This window comes from Phaseolus vulgaris, chromosome 11 (assembly GCF_000499845.2).
Source record: "Phaseolus vulgaris cultivar G19833 chromosome 11, P. vulgaris v2.0, whole genome shotgun sequence".
Taxonomy (NCBI): domain Eukaryota; kingdom Viridiplantae; phylum Streptophyta; class Magnoliopsida; order Fabales; family Fabaceae; genus Phaseolus; species Phaseolus vulgaris.
Genome location: NC_023749.2, coordinates 5105526 through 5124228, shown reverse-complemented (window position 1 = coordinate 5124228; position 18703 = coordinate 5105526). Strand labels below are relative to the sequence as shown.

The 18703-nt window shown below is 33.2% G+C and overlaps 2 protein-coding genes across 3 annotated transcripts; one reads left to right on the top strand and one right to left on the bottom strand.

The window, feature by feature from the left end:
• The first annotated feature begins 1474 nt into the window (after nucleotides 1-1474).
• Nucleotides 1475-7995, top strand: LOC137831307 (uncharacterized). Of its 2 annotated transcripts, none has more exons than XM_068638936.1 (13): nucleotides 1475-1559; nucleotides 1738-2240; nucleotides 3099-3301; nucleotides 3381-3578; nucleotides 3714-3785; nucleotides 4368-4463; nucleotides 5111-5190; nucleotides 5361-5439; nucleotides 5804-6014; nucleotides 6122-6318; nucleotides 6509-6629; nucleotides 6970-7059; nucleotides 7165-7995. In XM_068638936.1, exons 2-13 carry the CDS (start codon nucleotides 1742-1744, stop codon nucleotides 7896-7898), a joined length of 2580 nt encoding a protein of 859 aa, XP_068495037.1. In that variant the 5' UTR covers nucleotides 1475-1559; nucleotides 1738-1741; the 3' UTR covers nucleotides 7899-7995. The 2 variants fall into 2 exon arrangements, with proteins under 2 accessions (XP_068495037.1, XP_068495047.1); XM_068638946.1 differs by lacking the exon at nucleotides 1475-1559 and adding an exon at nucleotides 1562-1645.
• Nucleotides 7996-10532: 2537 nt separating this feature from the next.
• LOC137831781 (DNA damage-repair/toleration protein DRT100-like) lies at nucleotides 10533-12007 on the bottom strand. The gene has a single exon (XM_068639593.1). The coding sequence runs from the start codon at nucleotides 11952-11954 to the stop codon at nucleotides 10860-10862; it is 1095 nt and encodes a 364-aa protein (XP_068495694.1). The 5' UTR covers nucleotides 11955-12007; the 3' UTR covers nucleotides 10533-10859.
• Nucleotides 12008-18703: the final 6696 nt, after the last annotated feature.

The following is an 18703-nucleotide window of genomic DNA, read 5'->3' as shown; positions in this document are numbered from 1 at the left end:
TATCCATTTCTTCGAAATAATTAACTTTAATAAATGAATTCACCTTCTAACTTAATTTTTTTATATGATTTCAAATTTTAATTAATGCTTAATTAAATATTCAATAATATTTATTAATTTAAATGATATCGCATTATCCTTAGCATACAAATCATAGTTCCTAAAATTCTTTTAGTAGTAACTTATTATTTTATTTTTAATAATAAGCTATTAAAGTGCACATATTTATTTTTCATATTTAATTATTTAAATAATAGGAAATACGGAGTTAATTTTTATTATGAATATATTTAAATTAGTTTTACTTTATTAAAAAGAATTTCAAAATTTTATTTTCAATTATTCTGTTTAATATTTATACCATGTTTAAAAAAAAATGTTTGAAAATAAATTAGTATCTATTACTTCCTTTTTATATCAGTGTCAATTATTTATTTTCTATATTGAGATAAGGAAAAAAATTAAGAGTCTTCTAAATAAAAAATATTTTTAATTAATTTTCATAATTTTTTTAAAGAATAATATAAATTAGATAGTTTTCTAAACTATTTGAGTAAAGAACCTGGCGAATTATCTGTTTTAATATATAATTAAGTATTATCTATTAATTATAATTTTTTTTATAGTAAATATAATCCATTTCAGTATTATTTAACAACCCCCATAATCTCGCTATACACTAATATCTCAGATTTTTCTATATGATTCAGATCATTATTACAACTTTCTCAAACTTTTTTCTAAAATCAATTTATGTTATCAAAAGAAAAAAAATCAACCTATATATTATGTTTTTTATAATAATAATAATAATAATAAATATTGTTATTATGAGGAATGAGGTTTTATTTTTGTATTGGGAAGAAGCATTTTAAGAAGTAAAAAAGAGCAAATGAATGAAATAAATAGGAGCATCATCTTTAGTTATACGGTTAGTTAATTTGTGTTTCGCTTTTTCAAAAATGAAGAAGTGAGTATCAATTTTTCATCTGGAAAGATTATCTTTAAGAAACGTTACATCAACTTTTATTAATTTCTAATATTATTTTAAAAAGATGTTATTAATGTCTCAAAATATACAATACATATTATAATGGTATAACTAAAGATTACGTATTAATTAAAAGTACAACATTTAAAGAAAAATATCATTAAAGTATACATGACTAAAATTAAATTATATTTTACTTTAGGATTTAGGATATTACATCTAAATTAATATTAACATGTTCTCATCTACAACTTACAAACATTAATTAAAGCTAAAATATTTTAAAAAATTAAATTAAATAAAAATAGTTAAATTTCGTAAATAAAAAAGAGTTTGTTTTTAACAGAAGAATTGTGTTGGTAAAGAAGTGCATTTCTGTTGTTTTCTATAACTTATATGGATAATGATATTAGATAACTCTAATTTTTTATATAATCACATTACAACATTTAATATATATTTATTTTTAAATCTATCAGATCCATTATTTTCCAATCCTATATATATCCCTCCTACGTGCCTATGCTATCATAGCTATTTTACCTCATTTCAAAAATCAAATTCCAAGGTATATTTTTTTGTTTGTTTTAGATTCAATTTGTGAAACTTAGTGATTATAGTTGGTTGAACACTTTTAGTTGAACTTGAACTGAGGTTAATGTTTTTATCATTGATGATTATCTTTGTAGCTGCATTGCTTGGTTTAAGGGTCTTTAATTTTGTTGGTTTGACTTTGAATTTTTCAGGAAGATGAAGGGTTTTGTGTCTGTGTTTGTGGTGCTGGTGTTGTGTGGCTGTGCTGTTGCTAAAGAATGCACAAACATTCCAACGCAATCTCATACCTTAATGTATGAGCTATTGTCATCCAAGAATGAAACGTGGAAGGAAGAGATGATGTCTCACTTCCATTTGACGCCAACGGATGAATCTGCGTGGGCTGATTTGCTGCCGAGGAAGTTCTTGTCAGAACGACAGCAACATGATTGGGCGGTTATGTATAAGAAAATCAAGAACATGGGTGTGTTCCAGTCACCTGAAGGTTTTCTAAAAGACGTGCCTCTTGAGGATGTGAGGTTGCATGAGTATTCCATCCATGGCATAGCACAGCAAACAAACTTGGAGTATCTGTTGATGTTTGATGTGGACAGGTTGATTTGGAGCTTCAGGAAGACAGCTGGTTTACCTACTCCTGCTGCTCCTTATGGAGGGTGGGAAGAACCAGGATGTGAGCTTCGGGGTCATTTTGTTGGTTAGTTTATTTCATCCATCATTTTAGATGTCACTTTCTTTGTTTTTTTGCTAATTTCACTTTTGGTTTATCTGTATCACCAATCGTCATTTCACGAACTTTATGTGATTATTTTAATTTTGTAATTTTAGTCATTTTGTTAACGTGACGTTTGCTTATAGGAAGTGGTGGGGGATCAAATCAAGTTGTTTTTGTGCATGTCTATCTTGTGTACAGTTTAATGCTGTGTTTATACTCAGCTCTTACATTCTAATGAATTTTTAGTTGCTGGGGAATAGGGAGGAAGGTACTAAAAGGCCATCCAAGTAATAGCTTTGTGATTTGTTTTTTCATTCCAAGATTCAAAACGACAAATATGAACAAGTATCTTTTCCTTGTAAAGGTTTTTCTACTTCATTTTACTTGGAATTTTTATTCTTGGAACTAAACTACCATGCAAGTTATATTCTAGGTAGGATACGGATATGGTACGACGGTTACGGATACTTTGATAAGTATAATCTTCAGGAATATAGGACACTACACGGAATATGGATTTATATATTATATAATTATAAATTATAAAAATTGATAATAAAAATTTATTTGTGCATCATGAGAATCATCAAGATATATTTGTATATATAAGGTTTTCTATTAAGGATTCATTGGACTGAAGCGGGTTTGGGTTTGGTCGTAAGTTCAAAACTTCTGAAATATCCCTCACACACTAATATGTTGATACTCTAATGCAAGTTTGGTTCTCCCTGGTATTTTGGTGATCTTGCATCTGCCAAGCACACTAACCCTGCCTGGAACTTTTAACCTCTGCAATTTATTTTTCCTAGTTAATTTATGATTGTTTTCTACGTTGTGTAGGGCATTACTTGAGCGCATCAGCTCTAATGTGGGCCAGCACACAGAACGATAACCTGAAACAGAAAATGACATCTCTTGTTGCTGGTCTGTCTGCCTGTCAGGAGAAAATAGGAACGGGATATCTATCTGCATTTCCATCTGAGTTTTTTGATAGAGTTGAAGCTATTAAAGGAGTTTGGGCTCCATATTATACCATTCACAAGGTACTCTCAAAAGTCGATTTTGATAGTGAAAGTACTTTCGAACTTATGTTGTGGGATTTCAACTATTCAACTTTGACAGATTCTGGCTGGTCTCTTGGATCAATATACATTTGCTGGAAACTCTCATGCTCTAAATGTGGTAACATGGATGGTTGACTACTTCTACAACAGAGTGCAGAATGTAATAACAAAGTACACTATAAATAGACACTATCAATCACTGAACCAGGAAACTGGAGGAATGAATGATGTCCTTTACAGATTATACAGCATAACAGTAAGTTTATTGGTTTGTGTAATTTCTTTGGCTCTATTGTTGCCTTTGTTATTTGTTTGTGTAATTTCATTATTATAGCGCAAGGTACCTGCAAATATCAATTTGGAAGTAAAGTTGTCATGTTTTTCTATGCAGGAAGATTCTAAGCATATGCTTTTGGCTCAACTTTTTGACAAGCCGTGCTTTTTAGGGTTGCTTGCAGTGCAGGTAATGGTAACTGTGTTCTATATGACACAACACGATTGCTTTTTTAGTACTCATAGTATTATATAGTTGTGTCTGTAAGTTTGTAGAGGTTGAGGTTGTCATTCAAATTGATTGTAAATCAGTTGTATGACTGTTATAACTGTTGCCAGCTTTCAGATGTCTAAGTACATCTATAAAAATCATACAATCTACACCAGACAATTTTCATGTAAAATTTAATTGTTGCCTTCTTTCAATTTTAATTTTTTTTAGTAAAGCCTTAGTGAATGATATGGTTGTTGCCCTGTGACTTGGAGGTCATGAGTTCAAATCCTAAAATAGTCTCAGGGTTAAGTTAAGTTGGTCTAATCCATCTTCCCTAAAAAACAGATCATGTAAAGAGAAATCCATTTTCCTCTTTTTCTACACCACAAAAAGAGTGTATTTCGCTTGTATATTATTTATAATGTTATGCCGGCTTTCAAATGAAACAATTAGATATGTTGAAGTTGAACTTAAACTTTTTTATTCTGGTCTAAAAACTGTATCTAATTTGAACTTAAAACCCATGATTTAATTTCAAAATTCTCATTTCTCATGTAGGCTAATGACATAGCTGACATGCATGCTAATACGCATATCCCAATTGTTGTTGGATCACAAAGGCGATATGAAATCACAGGCGATCCACTTTCTAAGGTCAATTGCTTTACTTACATTGTAGATTACTGATATATGTAATTGTTTCCCTTAAAATTGCTTCAGTTACATTGAGTTTGAATGGAATTGTACTTTTTTTTTCTATTGCTTGGTGTTATATTATCTTTTTAGTTTTTGGCCTTTCAATATGTAATGCCTTGCACAATTAATCTATTCACTCGGTAATATAACTTCAAGAAAATAGTTATTCAAACAACTCCATTTATTTCCATGGGAATTCAGTCTTTCACAGTTTGAGAAGTAAAGTTGCACTCTGAATGATAGAAACAAAATACATAAATTGGTATTATCCTCCCTCTCATTTTAATTTAGTTATAGTAACTATATGGTCCATGTTTCAAATTTTACATCTCTTCTCTATTTATAATGTCTGTGTCCTTTTAACTTTTACTTTTGGTATGCATTATTTTTTCCTATATTGCTTCATTGCAAACTTTTGTATATCTGCTGTGTATCTGTCGTTCGAAGTTCAACTTAAAGGTCTATTCATATTATTTGTATGTTTGTTCCATGTTATTGGGTATGTTTTGTGTAGCTGTGTAGGAAGTAATCAGTTAGCCCAATATAACCTAACATTTTTCATGCCTTTCAACTTTCTGAGATTTGTTCTCATTTATTGTTATTAGGATATTGGGACATTCTTTATGGAAACCATAAACTCTTCTCACAGCTATGCAACTGGAGGGACATCTGTCGGCGAATTCTGGTATTAAGATGTTGCCTTTTTTTAGTTTCTGTTTTTTCGTATGCATTTGAAATCTTTCATTTAATAATTATTTGCTGCTAGGGCGTCAAGCAGAAGTGTTTAGTTCTTGCAGTAGCTCATAATCAACTCCATATGTTTTGCTTAACTCCTTTTTTCTATTTTTTTCATAGGAGAGATCCTAAGAGAATAGCAGATACCTTAAAAACAACAGAGAATGAAGAATCGTGCACGACTTATAATATGTTAAAGGTACAGCCATTTGTTCATCATTTTATTACCTCGTTATGAAATGCTTGAGATGTTAAAAACGTATCTATGAAAGTTTTCGTAGTTATGTAAAGAACAAAACTTACATATTGTACCATACATAGGTACTCTAGCTGCTATTCTCCAATCAATTTGGAGTTTCACTTTCGCAATTTAAATTTTATTAAATAGATCGTATATTACCAAGGTGTAACTTTAAATTTGATACTGGATTCTCCTTATTTAAATTGTCCAAACAGAGAACTTATTTTCACATGGGAACTCGTCAGAACATGTTCATTATCTATGTTTTTACTCTATATGTCTGTGTTGTTTCCGTTGTCTTAGTACAAGTTAACAATTTCAGGTTTCACGCCACCTGTTTAGATGGACCAAAGAAGTCTCTTATGCAGACTATTATGAGCGTGCATTAATCAATGGAGTGCTCAGCATTCAAAGAGGAACAGATCCTGGAGTGATGATTTATATGCTTCCACTAGGTCTTGGCGTTTCCAAGGCTATAACATTCCACGGTTGGGGAACACCATTTGACACTTTCTGGTGCTGCTATGGAACGGGTGTGCATTTGCTGTTAATATACTTTCCAGACTGCTTCATATTTTTTTTTCAACTTCACCATACTCTTATACTCATTTGTTCTAAATTCACCCTTTTTGTTTGTTAGGAATTGAATCATTCTCAAAGTTGGGGGATTCTATATATTTCGAAGAAGAAGGGAAAAATCCTACACTTTACGTCATTCAGTACATATCAAGCTCATTTAATTGGAAATCTGGAAAACTTTTGCTCAATCAGACAGTTGTTCCAGCTGCTTCATGGGATCCTTACTTACGAGTGACATTTACGTTTTCTCCATTTGAGGTAACTGTGATATTGTTTTATGGGTTGTGGCATCTTTCACTCAGCTTAATATTCACCTTAGATACCTTTTAGAGTAAGAGTCTTCATAATCTGGGCAAGATTCACACTGTTTCTGTCGTAAAGCCTTCTGCACTAATGATTTTATTTTTCAATGTGTTAAATCCTTTTCATAACTCTTTGTTTGATGCAGAAAGTACTTAGTGATGATGAGAATACTTGGAGTGCATTGAACTTTCGACTGCCTACTTGGACTAGTCTAGATGGTGCCAAGGGGATATTAAATGGTGAAACTTTGTCTCTTCCAGCTCCAGGTGTGAATCTCTCTTTACTTCCTTTTTATTATCCAAAAGCAGAGATTCTATTGCTTATCTGATTTTACACACATGCACGCAAGTTGCTAAAATGTTGGACCACCAAATAAAAATAATGAGTGCTACCAACACACTTAAACAAGTGAGAACTGTCAAATTTTTGGTTATCTAATTAATTTTGACTAATAACATAGAATGTGCTGGAAAGTGTATTTCTCAAAAAGAAATAAGTTCTTTTGCACCAAATACATCCACTAGTAAACTGTATATATTTGTGAATATTTGAACAGAAAAAATTAACAAATGAAACATTACGAATGTTCTATTTTGTGGCCTCTAGGAAATTATTTGTCAATCACAAGACAGTGGAGTGCTAGTGACAACCTGACCCTTCAGTTGCCCCTTACCACAAGAACAGAGGCCATAAAAGGTAGCTTCACAGGATAATCTGGATACTGATATTTTTTCTGTCAGAGCATATATTTCTAACAAAAAAGTTGTTATATCACTGATAGTGTTTATGAACTGAATCCAGATGACAGGCCTGAATATGCATCTATTCACGCAATTCTTTATGGTCCTTATCTTCTTGCCGGTCATACCCTCGGTGGTGATTGGGACCTTAAATCTGGGGCTAATACTTCCGAATGGATAACTCCTATTCCAGAAAGTTACAATAGTCAACTAGTTTCTTTTTCCCAATTCTTTGAAAATTCAACTTTTGTTTTAGTAAATTCAAACCAATCACTTGGAATGCAAAAGTTTCCTGAATCTGGAACAGACTTGGCTCTTCAGGCAACTTTTAGGCTTGTCCCAAAAGAATCTTCCTCAAAGTTTTCAACATTGGCAGATGCTAATGATAGATCAGTAATGTTAGAACCATTTGATCTTCCTGGAATGAATGTGATTCACCAAGGAGCAGATAAACCTCTTCTCATTGTAGATTCTTCAGATGGCAAGCCATCTTCTGTTTTTCTTGTGGTACCAGGATTGGATGGAAGAAATGAAACCATATCTTTAGAATCACAGAGTGACAAGGGCTGCTATGTGTATAGTGGTTTGAGCTCTAGTGCAGGAGTCAAACTCAGTTGCAAATCTGATTCTGATGCTACGTTTAACCAAGCAACAAGCTTTATTTCTCAAAAAGGATTGAGCCAATACAATGCTTTGAGTTTTGTGGCTAAAGGCTTAAACAGAAACTTTCTTTTGGAGCCCTTATTCTCATTCAGAGATGAACATTATACAGTTTACTTCAACCTTAAAGGTTGATACAATTTCTGCATTTCCTTTAAAATAAACACTGCTATATGAATTTGTGCATAAAGTTTCAAGCAATCATTATTATAAAATGAAAATAGTTGATGAATATCTTCCAGTGTTTTGTGCTTTCTTATTAATTAAATTAAGACTGAAAGTAGTAAATAGGAAGTCAGATGCAATTAGATCATAACCTTTTTGTGGCTAAATTCCCTATCTACACCATTTACACTTTTATTTCTCTATCTAGCACTTTTTTGTTTTTATTTCTCTATCTAGCACTCTTTTGTTTTTATTTTCTTATCTAGCACCCTTTTATTTTTTATTTCTCTATCTAACACTATTTCAAAAATAAATAAATAAATAATAAATTATTATCTTTTTGATAATTTTAATTTTGAATGCATTAAAAAATAAATATTTTTAATGTTTAAAATAGTTAGAAATATAATTAATGAATAAATAAATGAGTTTTTACAAAATAAAAATAAAAAATTAATAAATTTAAAATGTTTAGTTTAAAAATATTTTTTTAAGAATGAAGAAAATAAAAAATTAAATCCTACAACAACATAAAAGATGAATCTATAAACATAAATTAGTATTTATATTTATTATTATTGATGATGTAATCATGTTAATTTCCTGTAAAAAATACATGACATAATTATAAAAAAAATCAAAGTCAATTAGTATTAATTAATAGTAGACACACAAATAATATTGAAGTGTCTACCATGCAAAATCCTAAAAAAAATAATACAAATGTCACACTTAATGCTTAAAAATGAGAAGAAGAAAAATGCAAAAATAAATAAGTCTAGAAAATAAAAACAGCAACAATAAAATAAAAACAAAAAACAGAAATAAATAAAGAATGACAGAAAAAAATAATAATAACTAAAATCCTAAAAGAAATAAAATAAAGGTAAAACAAAATAAGATAAAGATAAAAGATATAATAAAAAATCCAAATAAGATAAATATAAGAGGTATAAGACGATACTAAATAAGTATATGTTGATCATAAAAAGGAAAATAAATGAAAGATGATCATTCATTTAATATTTTCTTCAATAGTACATTAAATAGTTTGTGCAAAATGAAACATAATTAATGACGAGAAGTGCACAATCCAGTAATGTTGGGACAAGTTCTTTATGTGTATCTGGTGTTTTACAATATGAAATTTTTTTTGTTAGATCATGTTGTTCTCTTATGTCTATATCAGTCCTTATTCAACTTGATTTTTCTATAATTATGTTCTGTATTTTTTACTTGAAATTAATATGATTACATCAATAATAATAAAAAAAATATTAATTTATGTTTATAGATTCAACTTTTATGTTGTTGAGAGTTTAATTTTTTATTTTCTTCCTTCTTAAGAAAAAAATATTTTTATTTTGTAGAAACTCATTTCTTTATTCATTAATTATATTCCTAACTATTTTAAACATTAAAAATATTTTTTTTTAATGCATTCAAAATTAAAATTATAAAAAAAATATTATTTATTTATTTATTTTTGAAATGGTGTTAGATAGGAAAATAAAAAGTAAAAGAGTGTTAGATAAGAAAATAAAAACAAAAGGGTGCTAGATAGGAAAAGAAAAACAAAAGGGTGTTAGATAGGAAAATAAAAACAAAAGAGTGTTAGATGGAGAAATAAAAATGTAAATGGTGTTAGATAGGAAATTTACCCTCTTTCTGTTCGTTCTAGATAACATAAGTATCTCATTACTCGGAATAGGTTTGTTTGTATAATGATTAGGTAAGTTAGCCAAATTCTTTAAGTTCGGTTTGGATATGTTTACATTTTATAAGAAAATTAAATACATTAAATTTGAATTTATCTTATTTTTTACTTTTGTTAATGTAATTCAAATTTATTAAATTTTAATTGCAATGTTTTAATTACTATTTAAAAAATATAAATAGTTAATATTAAACAATTGTTAACAATTCAAGAGTATCAATATTGATAATTTTTTTAATATATTATAGTTAATCTTTTTTTGTTAAAATATGTTAACAAAGTGATCTTTTAATTAGTGTTAACTGAAATTGTTTTTAGTTAATATGAATAATAACTATTTAAGGTGACAATGATTGGTCGTTATTTTTAATTGTTAACTGAAATTTATCTTACTAACTTTTTTATGTATGTCAATTGAAAAATTCTCTTGACAAAAACAATTTTAGTTAATGTTAGCTGAAAATTAAGACGTTAGAAAAAAATTAATAAAGAATAACATTAGTTTCTGATGAGGAAATTTGCAGAAAAAAATAACTAATAAAAAAACTTAATTCACATGTATCAAAAGTTGTTTCTCTAAGATAGTTGAAAAAATTTAACTGCTAATAACTAGAAATAAGATTAGTTTACAATAATAACAACAAAATATTCATCACAATATAAGTAATCAATTGAAAAGCAATCTTCCCAAAGTTGTTATGAAAATTTTAACTATGGTTGATAAGAAATAACATCAATCTATTTAGAATATAAATGTAATATGTGAGTGCTAAACAGCTAAATTCAGTGATTCATGTTGTGAGTGCTAATTCACGTGTAGTGTCTGTATACCGTCCCTTCTCCAAATTAATTTTTGGCAACATGCATTTAAACTCAACTGCATTCCATTCTTCACAATTAATGACTCTACTTCACTCATTTTCTAATAAACTACAATACAATATACTTTACTCTTACAATCGTAGTTATGATGCAAGATGTTGGTCACCACACAGCATAACAAAATACGTTCAATTCCCCAAATCACATCATCCACATTTTCAATCAAAAAACCATAGCATTGGTTCAATTCAAATTCATGGAGATTTTAAACATAGCCTTCTACTTTATTTTACAAAACGAAATAAAGTGAGATGGTTAAGAATTCATACGAGATTGATGATTAGAAAAGTGTGAATGGGATGAATCAGTGTGGGAAATTGACAGAGCAATAATTAGCAAGCTTTGAGTGGCTTTCCACAGAGGCAATCGTTGTAGGCAAATGAGGAGGCGTCGGTGTTGCCGTAAGCACTTGGAATCGGGCCGCAGAGGTGGTTGTGGCTAAAGTCCACGTATCCGATGTACGAAGCAGAAGACATGGATTTGGGTATTGGACCTTTCAGGTTATTATACGATAAGTCCAGTAACGTGAAATAGCATGAACCGCCAAACGCGTCTGGTATAGTACCCTCTAACATGTTGTGGCTCAAGTTCAACTCGCTAATACCCGAGCCCAACAGGCTCGCTGGTATGCTTCCAGAAAGCCTGTTAGAATCCAACTTCAACGTCGACAGAACCGCCATCCGGCCCAAATCTTCAGGGATGGGCCCAGATAAATGGTTATTTGACAGATCAAGATCCACGAGACGGTATATGTGACAGATTGAGGCCGGGATAGGCCCACTAATTTGGTTTCCACTTAAAAGGGCCCGACTCAGCATCTGAAGCTGGCCCACGTTCAGTGGGATGGGCCCGGAGATCTTGTTGTTACGAAGGTCTAGATGCATCAAACTGGTCAATCTCGTTAACGTCACCGGGATTTCGCCGGCGATGAGGTTATCGGCGCCGCTTAACAGAGTCAGATGCAGAAGCTTCCCGATGTCGGCGGGGAGAGTTCCAGATATGCGGTTTCCGGTGAGGTCGATGATGCGGAGGAAGGAGAGGGTGGAGATGCAAGGCGGGATCTCGCCGGAGATTCCCTGCCAGTCGGTGATGATGAGGCTGGAGAGGTAAGTGAGCTTGCAAATCTGCGGCGAGATGTATCCGGAAATATATTCGGGACGGTATGGCTTCTCGAACGTGGTGTAAACAGGACCGGCGCGGAGGCTGATTTCGGCGACGCGGCGAGAGTTGCGGTCGCAGGAGATGCCGCGCCAGTTGTTACAACAGTCGGCGCCGGTCCAGGATTTGAATATTCCGTCGTGAGATTCATGGAGAGCGGATTTGAAGTCCAGCAGCACCGCCAGGTCTGACGGCGGACACGAGTGAACGGCAGAAGAAAGTGAGAGAAGTAACAGCAGCGTTAACGGCGTGAACCAGAGTACGGCCATTGTGGTTTTAGAAAGGAGAGAAAGAGAGAATCTAGAGATGGGCGATGTGCATGCATGAGAGTCATGGACCTCACTGATATCACTATTTATACTGAATCTCGCGATTTTCACTACACAATAATTATGTATTAACTTGTTAAAAAAGTTGCTGCCACAATGCTCAGCACCACAATTTAATAATTGAATAGGGAAATCCTGCTCCTGCACCTGCACTCTATGCCTTAGTCAACTTAATTTTTTTTTCATTGTGAAATTCAATAATTGAATGATCCTATGTCATAGTCAACCTAATTTGTTTTTTTGTTTTTTTTTCTTCTAATTATCATATTAAAAAATTAAAAAATATAAATTTGGATATATAATTCAACCTTTTTTAAATTTTTCTGCAGTATTTCTACCTCAAATTAGTTATCACTTCTGATGTTGGAACAAGACTTTCTTTTGTGATTGAAAACTAACGTGAATTTTATTAGTTTAGAAACAGAGGATTACAACAGCTATTTAATCTCTAGAAAAATCAATCTCTCACACTGATATTTAGTTCTGTTTACAACCTCTAAGCAAAACTAATCTAACTAACTCTAACAACTTCTTACTGTTAATGCCACAACAGCATGGTGTTAGTTACAAGGCTACTAAAACTATGCTTTAGTAGCACAACCATCAGATAACTTGCACTACAACAACACACCTCCTAGTACAAGTTATCCAAGCTTTCCATTCCCATAAGCTCCTTCAATTCCTCAAACCTCACTCTCTTAAGAGGTTTGGTCAGTATGTCAGCCAACTGAACCTCGGTTCTACAATGCTCCACATCAAGCTTGTCTTCATTCACTTGTTCTCTAAGAAAATGATACCTCCTCTCAATGTGCTTGCTCCTGCCATGACTAACAGGGTGTTTTGCAAGATCAATTGCAGACTTGTTATCAATCAGCAGCTTCACCTTGGTACTGTCACAAATCCTCATTTCTTCCAATAGCATTTTGATCCACATAGCTTGACAAGCAGCATATGATGCAGCTACATACTCTGCCTCACACGATGACAAAGCTACCACATCCTGTTTCTTTGAGCTCCAGCATATCAATGCCTTCCCAATCATGAACAAATACCCAGCAGTACTCTTCTTATCATCCACATCACCTCGCCATGATCGGTAGTTCCTTTTATAAACCTCAAAATTCTCTTGACTGCAAGCAAGTGGCATGACCTTGGCTGTTCCATGAATCTGCTCAATAACCCAACACTATGACTGATATCAGGTCTAGTGTTGCACAAGTATCTCAGTGAACCAATGATCTGTTTGTACAGTGTAGCATCTACAAGCTCCCCTGGTGATTCTCTGCTCAGTTTCAAACCAGTCTCCATGGGTGTAATAGCTGGATTGCAGTTTGCCATTTTGAACCTCTTCAAAATGTCTTCAGCATACTTCTTTTGATGAAGAAAGACCCCTCTGTCAGTGAATTTAAATTCCATCCCTAGAAAATATGACAAATTTCCTAGATCACTCATCTCAAATTCCTTCATCAGACTTGAACTTCATATTTTCTTGCTCATTTGCACCTGTGATCAGTAGATCATCCACATAAAGACATAGGATTATATGATCAGACTTACTAGAGCCCTTCACATATACTCCATGTTCTGAAACACACTTAGTGCATCCTGCCTTTATCAGAAAACTATCAATCCTCTTATTCCAAGCTCTTGGAGCTTGTTTCAGCCCATACAGTGCCTTCTTGAGCCTATACACTTTGCTCTCTTGACCCTTAACTTCAAAACCTGGTGGCTGCTTCACATAGACTTCCTCTTCTAATGGACCATTCAAAAATGCAGATTTTACATCCAGTTGATGCAAATTCCATCCATACTGTGTTGTTATTGCTACCAAAATCCTGACAGTTTCTAGTCTAGCTACTGGTGCATATACCTCATTAAAGTCAATACCTGCCCTCTACAGAAACCCCTTTGCTACCAACCTTGCCTTATACTTTGCAATCTCACCATTTGGCCTCAGCTTCAGCTTGTAAACCCACTTTACATCAATTGCCTTCTTCTCAGTTTGTGACACAAGTACCCAAGTCTTATTCTTCTCAATAGCTGCCAATTCCTCTTTCATAGCATCTAGCCAATTTGAATCTCTCATTGCTGATTCGAGATTTATTGGTTCTGATTCAGCTAACATGTTTTCCTCAAGTAATTCACCCTCTTGGCCTATTGCTTGATCAGGAAACACATCATACTCTGTCAATCTTACTGAAGGTACCCTTGTTCTAGTTGATCTTCTGACCACTGGTTGTTCAGGTCCAGTTTCAGTACCAACCCTGATAGGATTCTCTTCAGCATCACAGTCATCAAGAGTGGCTCTAACTGTAGGTGGTACAATTTCTCTCTGTGTTGAATTTTCATTCCAGCACCAGCCTCTTGCCTCATCAAATTGTACATCCCTACTCTTGACCATCTTGTGATCTGTTGGTGAATACAATTTGTAAGCACCAGTTGAGTGATAACCAACGAACACCATTGTTTGACTTCTATCATCCAACTTTTTTCTCAATTGTTCTGGTACATGTCTATAGCACAGTGAGCCAAACACCCTAAAGTGACCAACACTTGGCTTCTCACCAGTCCATGCTTCATAAGGTGTCACACCTTGCAGCTTCTTTGTAGGACTTCTATTCAGAATGTACACTGCAGTAGCAGCAGCTTCTGCCCAGAACCTCTTTGGCATTCCTTTTCCATTGAGCATACTTCTAGCCATATTCATTATGCTCCTATTCTTCCTCTCAACAATGCCATTATGTTGTGGTGTGTATGGAGCTACAATCTCATGAATTATGCCCTCATTCTCACAGAATTTGGCAAATTCAAGGGAAGTGTATTCACCTCCACCATCAGATCTCAATTTCTTAATGCTACAACCACTGTCCTTCTCAACAAGTAGCTTAAATTTCTTGAACTGTGGGAAGGTGTCACTCTTTTTCTCAATCATATATATCCACACATGTCTAGTGTACTCATCAATGAAAGTGAAAAAATAGTGATTACCTCCAATAGATTGAGCCTCCATAGGACCACACAAATCAGAATGTACAACTTGCAATTTCTGTGATGATTTCATGGGTAAATCATGCTTGAATGCCTTTCTTGCAGACTTAGCAATGCAGCATTCTTTGCAAAGTTGTCTTGGAACCTGAATTTTAGGAAGACCAGTCACCATACCCTTTGCATTCAACATGCTCAGGTTCCTAAAATTCAAATGGCCATATCTATGATGCCATGTCCAATTCTGATCATCAGCAACAGTGGTAACAAAACATTTGTGATCAATCATGTTAATGCACACTTTGAAGGTTTTGTTACTTGACAGTGGAGCTTTAAGAACCAATCTCTCTTTTGAATCAAACAGCTTCATTTCTTTATCCACCATCTTCACTGTATAATTCTTCTCAAGTAATTGACCAACACTAATCAAGTTACTCCTCATGCGTGGCACATACAACACATCTGTGATGATAGCCTCTTTGCCATCCTTCCTCTTCACCATGATGCTTCCAATGCCCTCAGAATTCACTGGACTATTGTCTGCAAATCTGATTCCTCTAGAACTAGATTCATCCAGATCTACAAACCAACCTCTGTTTCCAGTCATGTGGTTGCTGCAACCTGTGTCTAGGTACCACACATTTGATGTGTCATCATCCAATTGTGTTGTAGCCATCAACATTGCATCATCTGAGTCACTTTCTGCCAGCTGAGCCTCATCTTTTCCTTGATTGTTTGATCCTTTACTTGGACAATCTCTTGCATAATGACCATACTTTTCACAACAAAAACATTTGACCTCATTCAGATCCTTCTTCTTTGGATTCTTACTACTAGAAGCACCTTTGTTCTTGGCATCATTCTGATTCTTTGAACATTTGTTCTCAGATTCAGTATTACCCTTCTTCTTTTTCCACTTCTCTTTGTTCTTCTTGAACCATGAAGCCTCATCTTTGACTTTCTTGGTGAATTTTGCTTGCAAAGCCTGATCTATTCCCTTCTCTGTTTTCCTCTGCTTCAGCCTCATCTCATGAGCTTCCAGAGTAGCTTGTAACTCCTCAAGCTTCATAACAGAAAGATCCTTAGACTCTTCAATTGCAACTACAATGTGATCAAAATTTGCAGTTAAGGCCCTCAACACCTTCTCAATCTTCTGCAAACCAGTGACCGTTTCACCACATGTTTTCATCTGATTGGTCAAGACTACCAATCTTGAAAAGAATTCTGATATGGCTTCACCTTCTTTCATATTCAACACCTCATACTGCTTCCTCAAAGCCTGTAACTTCACCTTCTTTAACTTTTCATCACCTCCATAGAGCCTTTTTAGAGTCTCCCATGCTCCCTTCGCCGTTTCTTCCTCAATGATCTTCTCAAAGACATTACCATCAACGCATTGATGTATGATGAACAAAGCCTTTCCATCTTTCTTCTTCATATCATGATGCAAGGTTCTTGCAGCCTCATTGGTATCTGCTGCCAATTCTGCAACTCCATCATTCACAATTTCAAGCACATCTTGAAATCTGAATATGACCTTCATCTGCGCACACCACCGATCATAATTCTCACCTTTGAACACCGGAAGATTCGCTGGAAATTGGGAACTCGTCGTACTTTGATTTGCCATTGCGGAAATTGGATCTTAACCAATGCTCTTGATACCAGTTTGTTGGAACAAGACTTTCTTTTGTGATTGAAAACTAACGTGAATTTTATTAGTTTAGAAACAGAGGATTACAACAGCTATTTAATCTCTAGAAAAATCAATCTCTCACACTGATATTTAGTTCTGTTTACAACCTCTAAGCAAAACTAATCTAACTAACTCTAACAACTTCTTACTGTTAATGCCACAACAGCATGGTGTTAGTTACAAGGCTATTAAAACTATGCTTTAGTAGCACAACCATCAGATAACTTGCACTACAACAACATTATTTATTATTCATTCTTTTGAAAGTCAGGAAAACTATTTATTTTGATGTCATTCTTATTTGTTGTATTTTTTTAACAAATAAGTAAAACTATTTATTGAATAGTGGCGTATAAAACTAAAGTACCATCTAAAACCAAGTTAATGAAAACAAAAACTTTGAATTTAATCTACAAGGATACAGTATATGTTGTATAATTTATTCTGATAGTAACTAGAGTTAGATCTATTGGTTAGGTTTTTGTTGTTTTTTATCATTTAGGAAGAATCCGACCACCAAGTATAGAACACAATTTTCCATAAAACCTAGTCTCGAGATTCTATTTAAGTGTTATTTTAATATAATAGATTATCAATGGTAGACAGATAAACTAGAAAAGAATTAATAATGAAAATGGAAATGCAAGATAAGATTTCAGGAAGACATAAAATTCAGAAAACACATAGACTACTATTTAAGCTGATATTTTGGTCAACATGTTTGATTACAGAAAGACGTAGGAAACTTCAAAAATGCCATGCTATAGCGTTAAGTTTTTAGGTATGGATCCGTTTTTAAAGGAAAAATACCTTGTTGCCATGTTCCTCATAACATGGATTTGCTCCTTTTTTTTTTACTTTTAAAGTCATCATAATTCACAAAAGACTAGGCCTGCAGATCACACATGTGTGCAAAACCTAAAACTTTAAATCCTAACAATCATAAAAAAAAATGGATATTCAATCCGTGCTTATTATAAAAAAAAAAACACTTAACATTTCCAAATTTAAATAATTTTCTTGGTGACTTACATCTAAAACTGTTTAAGAAATTAATTTTAATAAATATGCTAGTTTAATACATAGCACCGTGTTTGCTTCAGGGCATTTAGTGTAGGTACGGGGAAAAAAAGTTCTTGTGTTTGTATTCACTAATTTTGCAAGAAAGGCAATTACAAATTTGCTTTAAAAGTTGTTTTTCGAGCTCCTTTATTGTTGAGTGAGAAAAAAAGAAGGGGAAAGCTAGAGTGGAAGTTATGAGATTAGACATTTACCTCTTGTTTTGTCCAACTTTTATAGGAATTTTTTTTACCATTGAGCTTGTGCATGCATAAAGCTGTTAATGCTTAATTCAATAAGAGCTTTATTAGAAAGTGGACTTTAAGCCTAACTCAACCCCATAAAACCGGCTCATAGGGTTGAGGTTTGCACCCACTTATATATAATGAAAGGCTCTAATCTCTAGTCGATGTAGGATCTCCAACAAACTTCACCATGGAGTAGTTACATGGTATTAAAAATTCGTGAATGTGTGGATTTGCTGCACACTTGCACTGCTTCTTTCCTCCATTGTTATTTATTTCCTTTGGTTCTCATTGTTGAGCTCTTATTTTAGTGGTTCCTGATGATTTGTCTTTTATTTGAAGGTTGTGTTGTGTTCAACAAATTGTGGTTGCATTAAATAAGTAAGTTCCCAAACTATTTTACTTATGTATATTTTAAGTTTATTTTGAAATGTTTTGAGTTGATGTGGTCATAGTTTATATGACTCAAACCAACATTAAGTTCATATTTTTGAAAGTCATAATCAATTACAACTACCAACATAATGGAATATACTTCATAAACGATTATTTATATAGCATAATCGATAATATGTTTTTTCAGTATATATAATTGATTATGCTAAGATCGATAATTAATATAGCTTTAGGGTATAATTCATTGCGTTGTTTTATGTATGTCAAATACAACCTTGAACAAAATCTATTGTATGTTGAAGATTCAC

Coding starts and splice junctions, on each gene's coding strand:
- LOC137831307 (XM_068638936.1), top strand. CDS start 1,742: ATGAAGGGTTTTGTGTCTGTGTTTGTGGTGCTGGTGTTGTGTGGCTGT. Junction 2,241..3,098: donor GCTTCGGGGTCATTTTGTTG/GTTAGTTTATTT, acceptor TACGTTGTGTAG/GGCATTACTTGAGCGCATCA. Junction 3,302..3,380: donor CATATTATACCATTCACAAG/GTACTCTCAAAA, acceptor CAACTTTGACAG/ATTCTGGCTGGTCTCTTGGA.
- LOC137831781 (XM_068639593.1), bottom strand. CDS start 11,954: ATGGCCGTACTCTGGTTCACGCCGTTAACGCTGCTGTTACTTCTCTCA.